The sequence below is a fragment of the Hemiscyllium ocellatum genome, chromosome 9 (genome assembly GCF_020745735.1).
Source record: "Hemiscyllium ocellatum isolate sHemOce1 chromosome 9, sHemOce1.pat.X.cur, whole genome shotgun sequence".
Lineage (NCBI taxonomy): Eukaryota > Metazoa > Chordata > Chondrichthyes > Orectolobiformes > Hemiscylliidae > Hemiscyllium > Hemiscyllium ocellatum.
The window spans coordinates 94169112-94185870 of NC_083409.1; the positions used below are offsets into that span (position 1 = coordinate 94169112).

A 16759-nucleotide genomic window follows, 5' to 3' on the forward strand; every position below is an offset into this window, starting at 1 on the left:
GGTCATCTCTACTGTCCTTCTTGAACAGGGCACAACATTTGCAATCCTCCAGTCCTCTGGTACTAAACCTACAGACAATGACGACTCAAAGATCAAAGCCAGATGTTGCTGAATGGTGGAGCACGCTCGATGGGCAGAATGGCGTACTCCTGCTCCCAGGTTTCTATCAAACATTTTCCAGAATTGTCAAATGCACTTCCTTTTCTGTGCAGGAGCAGTTTAATAATTGACCGAACTGCAATCTTAAAGCTAAACATTTCAGAATATCAATTCAATGTACATTACAGAATAGCCATACAAAGTACACATTTAAACCCATCATTTTATTAACAAATTCAAACAAAAAAACGCATTCAACATTTTTTGAAGATTTCTTGCAAAGATTTACCTGTCCATGTTTCATGGGTTTGAATGGTTGTCAAACATCACTTAAATATTGGTTGTATTCAGTGAGACTAAGTCCTATTGAAATTCTATTTGCCTCACAAAGTCACAGTTGTGTGCTTTTATACTCATCCATCAAGTCAGGTTGCAGGAATCTTTGAAAATCTTACAAACTTGTCATACAAGCCTGACAAGCCCAGCGCTTCAAATTCTTGATGCAACTCAGCCCCTGATGTAAACTCTTTCACAGCAAAGCTTGTAAGCCTGAAAGGGAAATAATTTTTTTTATTAAAATCAGTACTTCTCATCCAATATTCAGAATGAAACAATTAATCTACTCTGACATGCTGGAATGCGATGTCTATTTGATGAGCTTTACCTGAGCTGCCCTGCTTGAAGCTTTACTTCACACAGAACACTTAGCATCTTTTCTTTGCATTTCCTTCCACTGGAGTCCACATCCACCTTGGAGGTTTTCTGGAGCACTAGATAGTCCTTTCCATTTTAACATCAAAAGGACACACAAGTTAAGTGCACAAAGCTGATGATTTTTGAGCAATTCAATTTCAGAAACAGCTGGATTGTGGTGCATTGTCCCAACTCATGGCGTTCACCAGATAATTTTTAATTGAAAAGCAGATGGAACCACATCTAACAATCTTGAGTTGATCTTTATCGTGCATGCTCGTCTCTATCACCACTGAATTGAGAATTCGTTAAGGAAAAATATATCTTGTAAATTTTCCCTTAATTCAGCAACTTTAAGCAGGGTGCATAGCTTAATCTAAGATGCAAGGAAGTCTCCAACTTGATCCCTGATCTTTTCACGTGAACTGGTGCCAGCAGCAAAGGGATCTTTTTTTACAGCAGGGAGTGGTAGGGACTGGGCAGAGGTGAGGTCAGAGCAGGGAGGCTGTTGGGAAGGCAAGTGATTGCTATTTAAGTAGTTAGTTAAAAATCACACAACACCAAGGTTATAGTCCAATAGGTTTAATTGGAAGCACACCTGTTGGACTATAACCTTGGTGTTGTGTGATTTTTAACTTTGTACACCCCAATCCAACACCGGCATCTCCAAATCATGGCTATTTAAGTAGGTGTGTTCTAAGAAAGTTTGGGAAGTAAACACGTGGCTAAGGGATCGGTGTGGGAAAGAGGGATTCCATTTCATGAGGCATTGGCATCAATTTTGGAACCCACAGGGCTCTGTACCGTTGGGACGGGTCTCCACTTGAACTGATCTGGAACCAGTGTTCTAACGAAAAGGATAAATAAGGTGGTCAGTAGGACTTTAAAGTTCTGAGTCAAGCGGGGAAGGGAGAGGGAAAGCAATAGGGAATATGGAGATAGATGGAAAGATAAACAGCAGATTAGCAGGTGGTTTTAAGTTCGAGGCAGACTAGGAATGCAGCAAAAAGGAAGGATAACTTAGGACATCTTATGATTTCCAATATCTCTAATAATGATAAGAAAGTTAGCATTAAGGCACTCTACTTGAATGCTCGTAGTATTTGTAGCAAAGTTGATGAATTAACAGCACAAATCATCATGAATGATTATGATGTGGTGGGCATCACAGAGACGTGGCTGCAGGAGGTTCAGGACTGGCAGTTAAACATCCAAGGATTTATAACTTATTGAAAAGACAGGGAGGTGGGCAGAGGGAGCGAGGTTGTCTTGTTAGTTAAGAATGAAATTAAATCTATGGCATTGAATGACATAGGGTCAGAGGATGTGGATTATGTGTGGGTGGAGTTGAGGAACCACAAAGGCAAACAAACCATAATGGGAGTTATGTACAGAACTCCCAGCAGTGGGCAGGACCAGGGGTTCAAGATGTACCAGGAAATAGATAGGGCATGTCAGAAAGACAAGGTCATGGTGATCATGCGGGACTTCAACATGTAGGTGGACTGGGTGAATAATGTTGCCGGTAGATCCAAAGAAAGGGAATTTATGGAATGCTTACAGGATGGCTTTTTGGAACAACTTGTGATGGAGCCCACAAAGGAGCAGTTATGGACTTAGTGCTATGTAATGAGCCAGACTTTATAAAAGATCTGAAAGTAAGGGAAAACTTAGGAGGCAGCGATCATAATATGGTACAGTTCAGTCTGCAGTTCAAAAGAAAGAAGGTAAAATTGGATGTAATAGTGTTACAGTTAAATAAAGGTAATTACAGGGGCATGAGAGAGAAACTGACAAAAATCAACTGGAAGCAGAGCCTAGTGGGAAAGGGTTTCTGGCAGGAGTTTCTGGGTGTAATTGAGTACACAGTACAGAGGTTCATCCCAAAGAAAAGGAAGATTATCCAGTGTTGGCGGTGGGAGTGAAAAGCAGACAGCCATGGCTAACAAAGGAAGTCAGGAAATGCAACACGGAAAAACAGAGTCCCAATAAAGTGGTCAAGAGCACTGGGAAATCAGAAAATTGGCAAGACTACAAAAACAAACAGAGGATAACAAAGAGAGAAAGGAGAATCAAATATAAAGGTAAGCTAGCCAGTAATATTAGAAATGATAGTAAAAGTTTCTTTCAATACATAAGAAACAAACGAAAAGCAAAAATAGACATTGGGCTGCTCCAAATTGATGCAGGAAGGCTAGTAACAGGAGATAAGGAAATAGCTGATGAACTTAATAAGTACTTTGTATCAGTCTTCACAGTGGAAGACATGAGTAATATCCCAACAATTAAGGTGAGTCAGGGGGCAGAGTTGAGTGTGGTAGCCATTACAAAAGAGAAAGTGCTAGAAAAGCTAAAAGGTTTAAAAATTGATAATCTCCTGGCCTGGATGGGCTACATCCTAGAGTTCTGAGAGGGGTGGCTGAGGAAATAGTGGAGGCACTGACTGATCTTTCAAAAATATCTGGAGTCAGGGAAAGTCCCAGATGATTGGAAAATCACTGTTGTAACCCCGTAGTTCAAAAAAGGATCAAGACAAAAGATGGAAAATTACAGGCCGATTAACCTAACCTCGAGTGTAGGTAAAATTCTGGAATCCATTGTTAAGGATAAGATTCCTAAATTCTTGGAAGTGCAAAGTTGGATTAGAACAAGTCAGCATGGATTTAGTAAGGGGAGGTTGTTCCTGACAAACCTGTCAGAATTCTTTGAAGAGGTAACAAGTAGGTTAGATCAAGGAAACCCAGTGGATGTTATCTATCTAGATTTTGAAAAGGCCTTTGATAATATGCCTCACGGGAGGCTGCTGAATAAGGTGAGGGCCCATGATGTTCAAGATGAGCTACTGGCAAGGATTAAGGATTGGCTATCTGACAGAAGGCAGAGAGTTGGGATAAAAGGTTCTTTTTTTTGGAATGGCAGCCAGTGACAAATGATGTCCCACAAGGTTCAGTGTTGGGGCCACAGCTGTTCACTTTTTATATTAATAATCTGAATGAAGGGACCGGGGGCATTCTGGTGAAGTTTGCCGATTATATGGAGTTAGGTGGAGAGGATGCAGAAAAGTTTAGACAGTTTAGGAGAGTGGTCCAGGAAATGGCTGATGAAATTCAATGTGAGTAAATGCGAGGTCTTGCACTTTGGAAAAAAGAATATAGGCATGGACTATTTTGTAAGCGATGAGAAAATTCTTAAAGCCAAAGTACAAAGAGATCTGGGAGTGTTCGTCCAGGATTCTCTAAAGGTTAACTTGCAGGTTGAGTCCATGATTAAGAAAACGAATGTAATGTTGTCATTTATCTCAAGACTGTTGGAATATAAAAACAGCGATGTGCTTCTGGGACTTTATAACGCTCTAGTTAGGCCCCATTTAGAATACTGTGTCCAAATTTGGGCCCCACACCTTAGGAAGGGCATACTGGCACTGAGCATGTCCAGCAGAAATTCACTCGGAGGATCCCGGGAATGGTAGGCCTAACATACGATGAACGGCTCAGGATCCTGGGATTGTATTCATTTAGAGCTTAGAAGGTTGAGGAGAGATCTAATGGAAACTTACCAGATAATGCATGGCTTAGAAAGGGTGGACGCCGGGAAGTTGTTTCCATTATGCAGGGAGACTAGGACCTGTGGGCACAGCCTTAGAATTAGAGGGTGTCAATTTTGAACAGAAGTGAGGCATTTCTTCAGCCAGGGAGTGGTGGGCCTGTGGAATTCATTGACATGGAGCGCAATGGTGGCCAGAACATTAAATGTCTTCAAGGCAGAGATTGATAAATCCTTTATCTTGCAAGGAATTAAGGGTAGCGGGGAGAGTGTGGATAAGTGGAGTTGAAATGCCCATCAGCCATGATTGAATGGTGGAGTGGACTCGATGGGCCGAATGGCCTTACTTCCACTGCTATGTCTTATGATCGTAATGTCAGGCACCTTTGAGCTAAAGGAAGAGAGGCAGTCCAAGATAGATGCTTATCATCATATTAGTGAATCTTCTCAAAGTACAAAAAACGTTTTAGTGTTTGGAACCTATGGGACCAGGAATGTGCCGATTAATCAAATAATGGGATAATCAGGAGATCCACAACATAATATAAAAACACATGCTAAGTAATAGAAGTGTAATTCAGGGGGCATATACATCACTGTTAAACTTTAATTACAGCATAAATCACTGAAATAATAATGCAACTTTGCCTTAAATAAAACATACTGGTAGAGAGCCTTCTCATTCTCAATCTCAACTGACAATCCAGACTTGCAGAGATTGCGGTATTTGAGGAGAAATTGAATCAACTGTTGATATTTTGTGTAACCCTTCAATTGAACAATAAGTATATTTACGCTGAGGTAAATACATTTACAAACTATAATAATTGGACAGATTAATCCAGCAAACATCACAGGATTTGAGGGTTTTTTTTGTACTGATTCTTAAAGGACTTGTTAAAATAAAATTTGCCAAATCTGTTGGTCAACTTGTGCAAGGGATGCCAAGACCTGTACTCACTTCCACATGCTTGCACTGAACCAATGTTGGATCTGAGCTGAGGAACTGGAGTCAGGGATGCACACATTACATCATGCCAGGGAACGGGAAAGGGTCCTGGACTGGTAACTACAGTAAGTGGTCACACCCCTCAGCTGAGGCATTTGAGCTGGAGGGTGGGGGTGGGGAGAAAGTAGCATAGAGTACAACAGGTGAGTGGGGGAGGGGATGAAGGTGATAGGTCAAGGAGGAGGGTGGAGTGGATAGGTGGAAAAGAAGATAGGTTTGAGCTGGATATCAGTGTCAAGACCTGCCAGTGAGGCAGCTATGTAGAATTGAGGGGTAGCTTGCAAAGGGTCTCAGCATCTACAAATGTCCAACAGGTACCAAGTTCTTGCAAGCTGAGTGAATGAGAGTGAGGTGGATGAGCAAACTGACCACACACTTTTGTAACAGGAAGGCATTCAGCAATGGGGAGGGAACTGGGACTTAGTAGTTGTAAGGGACAGTGTATTTAGGGAGATAGATGCTATTTACAGTCGGCGTTTAAGTTGGTTATGGAAGTTGTGTTGCCACCTCTTCCCACCCTACCTCTTGCAACAATGCCATCCCATATTCCCAATTCCTCTGCTGCCGCCGTATCTGCTCCCAGGAGGACCAGTTCCACCAAAGAACACAGCAGATGGCCTCCTTCTTTAGAGACTGCAAATTCCCTTCCCACGTAGTTAAAGATGCCCTCCAACGCATCTCGTCCACATCCCTTACCTCCGCCCTCAGACCCCACCCCTCCAACCGTAACAAGGACAGAATGCCCCTGGTGCTCACCTTCCACCCTACCAACCTTCGCATAAACCAAATCATCCGCCGACATTTCCGCCACCTCCAAAAAGACCCCACCACCAGGGATATATTTCCCTCCCCACCCCTTTCCACCTTCCGCAAAGACCGTTCCTTCCGTGACTACCTGGTCAGGTCCACGCCCCTCTACAACCCACCCTCCCATCCTGGCACCTTCCCCTGCCACCATAGGAATTGCAAAACCTGCGCCCAACCTCCTCCCTCACCTCCATCCAAGGCCCTAAAGGAGCCTTCGACATCTATCAAAGTTTTACGTGCACATCCACCAATATCATTTATTGTATCCATTGCTCCCGATGCGGTCTCCTCTACATTGGGGAGACTGGACGCCTCCTAGCAGAGCGCTTTAGGGAACATCTCCGGGATACCCGCACCAATCAACCACACCGCCCTGGGCCCAACATGTCAACTCCCTCCCACTCTGCCGAGGACATGGAGGTCCTGGGTCTCCTTCACCGCCGCTCCCTCACCACCAGACGCCTGGAGGAAGAACGCCTCATCTTCCACCTTGGAACACTTCAACCCCATGGCATCAATGTGGACTTCAACAGTTTCCTCATTTCCCCTTCCCCCACCTCACCCTAGTTCCAAACTTCCAGCTCAGCACTGTCCCAACGACTTGTCCTACCAGCCTATCTTCTTTTCCACCTATCTACTCCACCCTCCTCCTTGACCTATCACCTTCATCCCCTCCCCCACTCACCTATTGTACTCTATGCTACTTTCTCCCCACCCCCACCCTCCTCTAGCTTATCTCTCCACGCTTCAGGCTCACTGCCTTTATTCCTGATGAAGGGCTTTTGCCCGAAACATCGATTTTACTGCTCCTCGGATTCTGCCTGAACTGCTATGCTCTTCCAGCACCACTAATCCAGAATCTGGTTTCCAGCATCTGCAGTCATTGTTTTTACCATGTTGTGTTGCCTGCCCAGAGGCATGGTTAAGGGCATCGCCTCAGGGTTGGACAGGAACTTGGAGAGGCAAGGGAGCGATCCAGTTGTCATCATCCCCATTGATACTAATGACATTTAGAGGACAAGTAGGTAGTTCTGAAAGACTTTGAACAGTTAGGAGCCAAACTAAACAGGACAGCCTCCAAAATAATGATCTCAGGCTAACTACCTGCGCCACAGGCAAACTGACATGTGGTAAATAAAGTCAAGAAATTTAGTGCATGGCTCAAAGATTGACGAGTGAGGAAATGATTTCAATTCATGGGGCACTGGCACCAGTACTGGATAGAAGGGAAATATTTTGGCATCATGGGTGTCACTTATATTGTAATGGGACCAGAGTCCTGGTGAAACGAATAACAAGGGCTGTATAGAGAGCTTTAAACTAAACAGAGATGGAAGTGAGAGTCCTGAAGAGGGGATTTGACAAAGCAAAAGATTTTGGCAGCAAAGGAGGACATTTGTTTCAGTAACTATAAGGGACAGAGTGCACAAATATAAATGATGCCCTATTTATAAACAGGATCAAAGTAGGAAAAAAATTAGTGAAAGGACTGTATTAAATGTAGTATTCAGGACAAAATAAATGAGTAAATGGCAGAAGTAAAAGTTAACAGGTATGATCTTATGGTCATTACTGAGACTTTTTTACGAGGCAATCAAATCTGGGAACTGAATATTTAGGGGTCTGTGAATTCTTGAAAATGCAGACAGGAAGAAAAGGGTGGTCGGGTGGCTTAGTTAGTACAGTACGGAATTAGTATAACAGCAAGAGATGATCTGGATTGAAAGTCAAGGGTTTACGGAAAGAAATAACAAGGGCGAGAGGCACTAGTGGGAGCAGTCTCTAGTAGTGTTCCCTCTAAGCTGCGTTGCTCTAATGTTCTGCACACAGGAATTAGAGACTACTTCCGGAAGTCGCTGCCATGCATGTGGCTCAGAGGTCCCTGTGGTCAGTAAGAAAATTAGAGGGAACACTGATCTATAGACCCCCTAACAGTAGCTAAATGTGGGACAGAGAATAAATCGGAGATAATGAGGCCATGTATTATTTTTAAAAACTCATTAATCATGTATGACTTTAATCTTCATATAGATTGGGAAAATCAAATTGGCAAAGGTAGCCACAAGGAAGAGTATTCAGGAAAACCTTATCGAACAATATGTTTTGAATAATCAGGGATTATGCTATTTTGGATCTACTGACATATAATAAAGCAGGCTTAATAAATAATCTCAGAGTAAAAGATGCTCAAGAAAACAATGATTATAATAAGATAGATTTGTGCATTCAGTTTGAGAGTGAGAAACTGGGGTCAAAAACAATTGTGCTAAACTTGAATAAGGGTAATCTCAAAAGAATGACGGCAGTCTTGGCTGGAATGGACTGGGAAAGAAGTTTAGCAGCAAAGACAGTTGACAAACAATGGTTGTGTTTAAGAAAACAGTTCACCTATTGCAATATACTTGCAGTTCATCCATTTCTCACTACATCCTAGTGAGAAAGAATTCGAGCAAGGGAATAAACAACCATGATTAACGAAGGAAGTTGCGGATAGTATTAAATTGAAAGAAAAAGCATACAATGTGACAAAGAGTAGTGGCAACATTGAGGACTGAGAAAATTATAAAAACCAACAAGGGATCATCATAAAAATAATAAAGTGGGAAAAAATAAACTAGGAGGGTAAACTAGCAAGTAATACAAAATGAATAATAGATGTTTTTAAAATACAAAAGGAACAGAGAGGCAAAGTGGACATAGGCCTCTTAGAGAGTGTGGCTGGGGAAATAAGAATGGGGAATCAAGAAATAGCAGGGCAGATGAATAAATATTGTGCATCAGTCATTGTGTTAGACACTTAGAGAATCCAAAAGGCTAAACAGTTAAGGGGAAAAAGCCAGGCTGGAAATAAGTGCAATAACTAACACTACACGGAAAATGAAACCAGGGAAACAAATAAGGCTAAAGCCAATAGTTTTCTTTCCGGCTATGTGGGCCTCCAAGATCCGTGCACAGCAGAAAATTCCAGAACCAAGATCGGGATGTCGAAGGCTGATTGTTATGCATGGAACCTTGGAGCAGCTGTAAGCGTAGTCATGCAGTGCAGGGGAATGTGCAGGGCTCCCTGGGCCTAATCCCAGGAGATCAAAGGAACTAGCTGCAGAGATGGTGGGTACAATGGCAATGATTTTCCGAAACTCGTTAGATTCTGGAAAATCGCAGAAGATTGAAAACTGCAAATGTAACACTGCTATTCAAAAAGAGAGATGAGAAACAAGTGGCTCTAGGTCAGTTAGCTTAGCGTCTGTCATAGGAAAATATTAGTGACTACTATAAATGATATTCTACCAAAGCATTTAGTAGGGCTTGGAATGCCCGACCTGCTAATGTAGTCAACTCAGCCACAGTAGGGAGATTTAAACAATCCTTAGATAAGCACATAGATGATTTTGGGAGAGTGTAGGGGGCCGAGCCTAGAATAGTTCACGGGTCGGCACAACATTAAGGGCTGAAGGGCCTGTTCTGCACTGTATTGTTCTATGTTCTAAATTCAAAACATAATCAAGCAGAGTCATAAACAGAAAATTATGACTGATAAATCTTTTAGAATTGTTCGAGATGTTAGAAAGCAGACTTTATCTTGGGAAACTAGTAAATCTAACCAGTTTGGATTTCCAAAATACTTTTGATAAGTTATCACACATAACACTACTTAACAAGGTAGGAACTGTTGGGAGCATTTTCCTAACTAATAAAAGACAAAGACTTGGGATAAGAGGGGCACTTTCAGGATGGCAACCTGTAACTAGTGAAGTGTTATAGGGATCACTCCCCAGGTTACAATTATTTACAACTTATATTCCTGACGTAGGTGATGGAAGTGAATGTAACCTAACCAAGTTTGCAGGTGATACCACAATAGATGGAGAAGCAAGTGGTGAGGAGACACAGAGAGTTTGTAGTCAGATAGAAATACATTAAGTGAGTGGAAAACAAATTGACAGGCTAAAGTCTAATGTAGAAAAATGTGCACATTTTAGGATGATTAGAGGAGTTAAATATTATGTAAATAAAGGAAGATTGCAGATAGCTATCCAACAGAGGCATTTTGGGGTCCTCATGCATGATATCAAAAAGCTAACGTTCAAGTTTAGCATATAATGGAGAAAGCAATTGGAATGTTGGCCCTTAGTTCAAAGAGGGTGGTATGTAAAAGCAGAGAAGCCTTGTAATATTATATAAGACATGATCAGCCAACACCTAGAACACTAAGTTTTGGTCCTGTTATCAAAGGAAAGATTTATTTGAGGCAATCCAGAAAAGCTCACAAGATTGATCGCATGTATGAGGGGCTTTTCTGATGATAAGAGGTGAAGTAAGTTGGGTCTGTACTCATTGGAGTCCAAAGGGAAAGACAGGCAACCTAATTGAAGCCAAGCAACATTCTAGAAGGCTCGAAGGGTAGATGCGGACAGGCTATTTCCCCTTGTGAGAGAGTCTAGGACCAGAATGCATAATTTCAGTGTAAGAAGTCTCCCATTTAAGACAGAGAGGAAAACAAATTTTATCTCGCTGAGGGTTGTGAATTTATGCAAGTGGAGTTAAGGATTATTAGATCAAGCATGATCTCACTGAACAGCTCAGCAGACTCGTTGGGCTGAATGACATATTTCTGGTCCCCTATTACTGATGTTGCTGTTGAATAATGGTCTTACACCTTGCTGTTGAATAATGGGCTCTTATGGCTCTTACCAAAGCATGCAAACTAAAACTACACTGCAGCACGGAGCCAAGAACTTTGGGAGAGCAGAGATAGAAGATTAACATGAAAAGAACATTTTTTAAAGACACAATACGTAACTTATTGAAATGGAAAAGGCACGATAGATTAATAAAATCACAATTCTGAGAAACAAGATAACTACCTTGATAGCTTTCCTCTCTCCCTGCAGAAGAATTAATATGAGTTTTCCCAGGAACATCAGTCTTCCAGTGAGTCTGAGGTCAGAAATCCACTTCTCTATGCTCTTTATGTACTTTGCTTTGGCTCTCATGTGATCTAAGTGCAAAAGTGCCATCCACACGCTACCATCTGCACTGCAAAGCTGCTGTGAACTATCACCTTCACTGGTCTGGTCCACTAAGACACGGTCAGCATCTTCCTTAAAGTTCTGCTGGAGCCACATCATCAACTCATAAACCATAGGCTGGCCAAGAAGAGAGCCTGCATATTGCATCAAACTTAGCTTCAAATCACAACACTGCTTGCGGTTGAGCTGATCTGAGCAGATGGAGATGTCTGGAAGGCACACAGGATACTCAGGGGATAAATGAAAAGTGACTTTTAACTGGATTTTCTTTGCATGGTGTTCACAGATGGTATGGATTTGGAAAGTAATCCCCTCGGATTCTGTAACACATCAAATAAATTCAACATTGCAGAGTTAGCATTGAGATTGTAACTTTTCCACAAACGCATCATAGTTTAGTGAATTAAAGTCAGCACTGAATCCTCAGTATAATAAACATTAAGTTGCTTTGCAAAATCTGTCTCAGGTCAGCTACTTCCTCCATTGCACTTGCTGATGGATTGCTAACGGAGTTTTTGTAATAATTAATCACGCAAGCAATCACGACAGCCTATCTTAGGATTCTGACAAAAAACAAGGCCAAAATAAATGTAACTTTTTAAAAGTTTACAACTTTTTCAGCACATCCTAAACCCAGACAGAAACACGTATCTTTAACCCACTGTCATAAACACGCTCAACTGCACAAAGACAGACCCAAATGATCAAAGATAGTCAACCTACAGCTCAAAGAAAATGTGGAGCCATAAACCCTCGATAATTCAAACCTAAAAGACCAGGCAACCTGTCATATTTGCAAATATATCACTGATTAACTGGGTTGTCCCAGTATTGATGTTTCACTGATGCATTTAAATTCTAAATTAGAATACAAAGATCTGTTAATATCACCAACTTGAAATATGTACTAATTATAGAATCCATAGAGTTAGGAAGCAGACCATTCAACCCACTGAATGACACTGACCCTCTGAAAAGCATCCCACCCTGACCCACCACATCCCCATAACTCTGCATTTCACATAGCTAAAGTACCTAGCCTTCACATCCTCACACACTAAGAGTAATTTAGAATGGCCAATCCACCCAACCTGCACATCTTTGGACTGTGGGAGGAAACCAGAGCACCAGAGGAGATCTACGCACACATGCGTGGATAATGTGCAAACCCCACACAGTCACCCGAGGCTGAGATTGAACCAGGGTCCCTGGCACTGTGAGGCAACAGTGCTAACACTGAGCCACTATGCCATCCTCAGAATAACTACTAACAGCTACCAACATGCCTTTTTAAAACATTTTTCATTACCTTCAGATGGATTACAAAAGTGTTTCATTGTCAAGGAAGTGCATTCAGTTTTAGTCACTATAGCATTGCAAGGAAATGCCGTGTGGGCATACACAATAAGATCCCAAAAACAAAATTTGTCTTATACGACCTCATTGTCTGCCTCTAGCCAAGCTGGCTGAGGGATACCTGGGTGCTAAGATTCCTAAATAACTTCAGACTGTGTCATGGGACCCACCCGAGAGAGCAATTTCACATCTTTTATTCAAAAGCCAGCACCTACAACAATATAGCACTTCCCACAGTATTGCAATGAAGTGCCATTTTCAACACTAGGCTCCGGCCTGAGGTCTGTGCGTTGACCTCAAATCTTATTTAATCAAAGATGAGAGTGCTATCACTGAGCCAAGACTCATACTAAATGCATTTGAAAGTTATCATTCCAGCCAGAAGGCACAAAGATGTGATTAATACTCTGAAATTGGTGATGCCATTGATCTCCCATGGCACTAATCTAGAAACACTGACACCAAATTAACTGTGCGAGTGAAGGAGGGCTAAAGCAACACCAGCACCAGAGATGGGTGATCTGAGGTGGTGGAAAGTGATACATAAACGCAAGTTCATTCCTGCTTAATTTTTGGATGAGGAATCCAACAGATGAATTTGCAATTAGTCAGCAATCCTGCAGATAATGTTCACAATTCTGAAGAAAATTGATGAGCATTTCCAGAATTTTGCTTTTATTTATTTATAACAAAAGAAGCAATGGTAACCTTTGGGAAAAAAATATTTTTCCGTGAGCGGTTATGATCTGGAAGATGCTGAGTCCCGGAAGCAGATTCAGTTGTGGCTTGGGAAAGAAAATTGGGTCGCTCTCAGAATCGAAACTGGAAAAGCGCAGCAGTTGTCAGGCAGCATCCTAGGAACAGGAGATTCGACGTTTCGGGCATTAGCCCTTCTTCAGGAAGGACTTCTGCTGCACTTTTCCAGCAACACATTTTCAGCTCTGACCTCCAGCATCTGCAGACCTCACTTTCTCCTCTTTTTAACTCTCAGAATCACAGACTTGTTACGATGCAGAAGGGGGCCATGCTTCCCATTGTAAAAAAAACCAAAAGAACTGCAGATGCTGAAAATCAGAAACAAAAACCGAAATTGCTAGAAAAGCTCAGCGGGTCTGGCAGCATCTGAAGAGAGAAATCAGAGTTAATATTTTGAGTGTGGTGCCCCTTCCTTTGAACTTGCCATGGTGTCCACACAGACTCTCCAATGAGGATTATCACTTAGTACCATATTTCTCTCTGCCTTTTCCCAAATTCTTTACAAATTGTTTCAAGCAAATAACCATCCAACGCCCTCTTAAATACCTCAATCGACTGCCTCCACCACATTACCAGGCTATATATTCCAGACCTGAACCACTTGTACGAAAAGGGTTTTTGCACCATATCATATTCACTACATTTGATAATCACTTTAACGCAAAGACAAAGGTATGTAACTAACTGAGTCACCCTTGCAGAAAATCAGTACCAACATGGCAGGCTGAATGGCCATCTGTATTTTACAACAATTCGATAATTCCATGTCCGAGCTGTAGGAAATACTGGAGTTTCACTGGGGGAGCAGGAGCTCCAGGATTTCCATGTCTGAGCGGCAGGAATCTCATTGAGAGATTAGGAGATCCAGTGTCTGTGTCTAAACTGCAGGAATCTCACTGAAGGGTCAGGAGATCCTGAAACCATGTGTCTGAGCTGAAGGAATATTACTTAAGGCATCAGATGATCTAGGGTCTGTGTCTGAGCTGCAAGAATTTCACTGAGGAATCAGCTGATCTAGGGTCTATGTGTCTGAGCAGGAATCTCACTGAGAGTCATAGAATCCCTACTGTGAGGAAACAGGCCCTTTGGCCCAACAGGTCCACACTGACCCTCAAAATATCAACCCACCCAGACCCATTCCCCTCCATTTACCCTTGACTAACGCACCTAACCTACATATCCCTGAACACTACGGGCAATTCAGCATTGCCAATTCACCTAACCTGCACATCTGTGGATTGTGGGAGGAAATCAGAGCACCCGGAGGAAACCCACGCAGACGCGGAGAGAATGTGCAAACTCCACACAGACAATTGCCCGAGGCTGGAATCAAACCCGGGTCCCTGGCACCGTGAGGCAGCGGCGCTAATCATTGAGCCACTGTGCCACCCCAAAGTATTTGAAATAATGAATGGTTTTGTTAAAGTAACTAACCAGAAGTTCAGTAGCCAGAGACCATATTTCAAGTTTCACGACACCCTTCCTCTCGGAGGGAGACCAGAATTACAGGCAATACTCCAAAAACGCCAAACCAATGATCTGTACAGCCACAACATGACCAACTCCAGTACTCAATGCACTGACCAATAATAGTAAGCATATCAAATGCCTTCTTCATTATCCTATCTACCTGTGACTCCACTTTTAAGGAACTATAAACCTGCACTCCAAGGTCTCTTTGTTCAGCAACACTCCCCAAGACCTTACCATTAAGTGTAAAGGTCATACCCTCATTTGCCTTTCCAAAATGCAGCAACTTGCATTTATCTAAATTAAACTCCATCTGCCACTCTTCAACCCATTGGCCCATCTGATCAAGATCCCAATGTACTCTGAGGTAACCTTCGTTACTGTATATTACACCTCCAATTTTAGTGTCATCTGCAAACTTACTAACTATACCTCTTATGTTTACATCGTACATGAACGACAAAAAGCACTGGACCCAGCACTGAGCCAGTGGCACACCGCTGGTCACAAGCCTCCAATCTGAAGAGCAACCCTCCACCACCACCCTCCTCTCCCAGACTTGTTGTGGATTGATGTCCTTTAAGTTATATAACCAAATGTACATGGGCTACAGTTTACTGCCTGCCTGAATCACCTTTCATTTCTTGTACACATTCAGTAACAACATCAAGTTCAACATGAATATTATCAAATCATATCTCTGTCGGCCTGTTCACTGTCACACTTCAGTTCGAGATGAAATGAAATTTTCATCAATTAATTGTTAAGAAGACTACAGCCATTGTTTTGATCCCCATCAAATCTCTCTAGGTCAATAGTAAGGGTCTTTTCCCTCAGGTGGGGGGAGGGGGGAGGGGAATTCGAAACTAGAGGGCATATTTGTAAGCTGAGAGTGGAAAGATTTAAAAGGAGAGGCCAGATGATCCAGGGTCTAAGTATCTGAGCTGCAGGAATCTCACTGAGGGATCAGGAGATCCAGGGTCTAAGTGTCCGAGCTGCAGGAATCTCACTGACGGATCAGGAGATCCAGGGTCTAAGTGTCTGAGCTGCAGGAATCTCGTTGAGGGATCAGGAGATCCGGGGTCTAAGTGTCCGAGCTGCAGGAATCTCACTGAGGGATCAGGAGATTCAGGATCTAAGGGTCTGAGCTGCAGGAATCTCACTGAGGGATCAGGAGATCCAGGGTCTAAGGGTCTGCGCTGCAGGAATCTCACTGAGGGATCAGGAGATTCAGGATCTAAGTATCTGAGCTGCAGGAATCTCACTGAGGGATCAGGAGATCCAGGGTCTAAGTGTCCGAGCTGCAGGAATCTCACTGACGGATCAGGAGATCCAGGGTCTAAGTGTCTGAGCTGCAGGAATCTCGTTGAGGGATCAGGAGATCCGGGGTCTAAGTGTCCGAGCTGCAGGAATCTCACTGAGGGATCAGGAGATTCAGGATCTAAGTGTCTGAGCTGCAGGAATCTCACTGAGGGATCAGGAGATCCAGGGTCTAAGGGTCTGCGCTGCAGGAATCTCACTGAGGGATCAGGAGATTCAGGATCTAAGTGTATGAGCTGCAGGAATCTCACTGAGGGATCAGGAGATCCAGGGTCTAAGTGTTTGAGCTGCAGGAATCTCACTGAGGGATCAGGAGATCCAGGGTCTAAGTGTCTGAGCTGCAGGAATCTCACTGAGGGATCAGGAGGTGCAGGCTCTGAGATATCACATCTGAGCTGCAGCAACTGAACCCCCAGATCCTGCAGAGCTGCAAATCTTCACCTGATTCAGACAACAGCTGGAAATCGTCGCTATAAATGGCTCCCAGAGCAGCCACTTCCTCCTGTGCAGCCATGGTGCATGAAGCGAGTTCCGGGGGTGGAGGTTTCAGCGTCCTTCCGCTGGCCGGGCTCCAGGCACTGACAGGCGGTGGGGCGGGGCAGCTGCAGCCGCTGTTTATACTGTGGGACTGGCCGGGGGGAGAGAGCAAGTATTGTCCATTAGGGGAACTCGAATC

General features: G+C 43.0%; 1 protein-coding gene across 1 annotated transcript; it reads right to left on the reverse strand.

Moving 5' to 3' along the window:
• Positions 1 to 330: 330 nt before the first annotated feature.
• Positions 331 to 16607, reverse strand: rwdd3 (RWD domain containing 3). The gene is made up of 4 exons (XM_060829947.1): positions 16525 to 16607; positions 11017 to 11501; positions 764 to 879; positions 331 to 648 (listed from the first exon to the last, which is right to left on the reverse strand). Exons 1-4 carry the CDS (start codon positions 16595 to 16597, stop codon positions 525 to 527), a joined length of 798 nt encoding a protein of 265 aa, XP_060685930.1. The 5' UTR covers positions 16598 to 16607; the 3' UTR covers positions 331 to 524.
• Positions 16608 to 16759: the final 152 nt, after the last annotated feature.

Bases quoted from the DNA above. Each gene is read 5' to 3' on its own strand.
- rwdd3 (XM_060829947.1), bottom strand. From the start codon at position 16,597: ATGGCTGCACAGGAGGAAGTGGCTGCTCTGGGAGCCATTTATAGCGAC. The intron at 11,502-16,524 runs GTGAAGATTTGC...GATGTGTTACAG, and splicing joins CCAGCTGTTGTCTGAATCAG to AATCCGAGGGGATTACTTTC. The intron at 880-11,016 runs GTAGTTATCTTG...TAAAATGGAAAG, and splicing joins GAGAGAGGAAAGCTATCAAG to GACTATCTAGTGCTCCAGAA.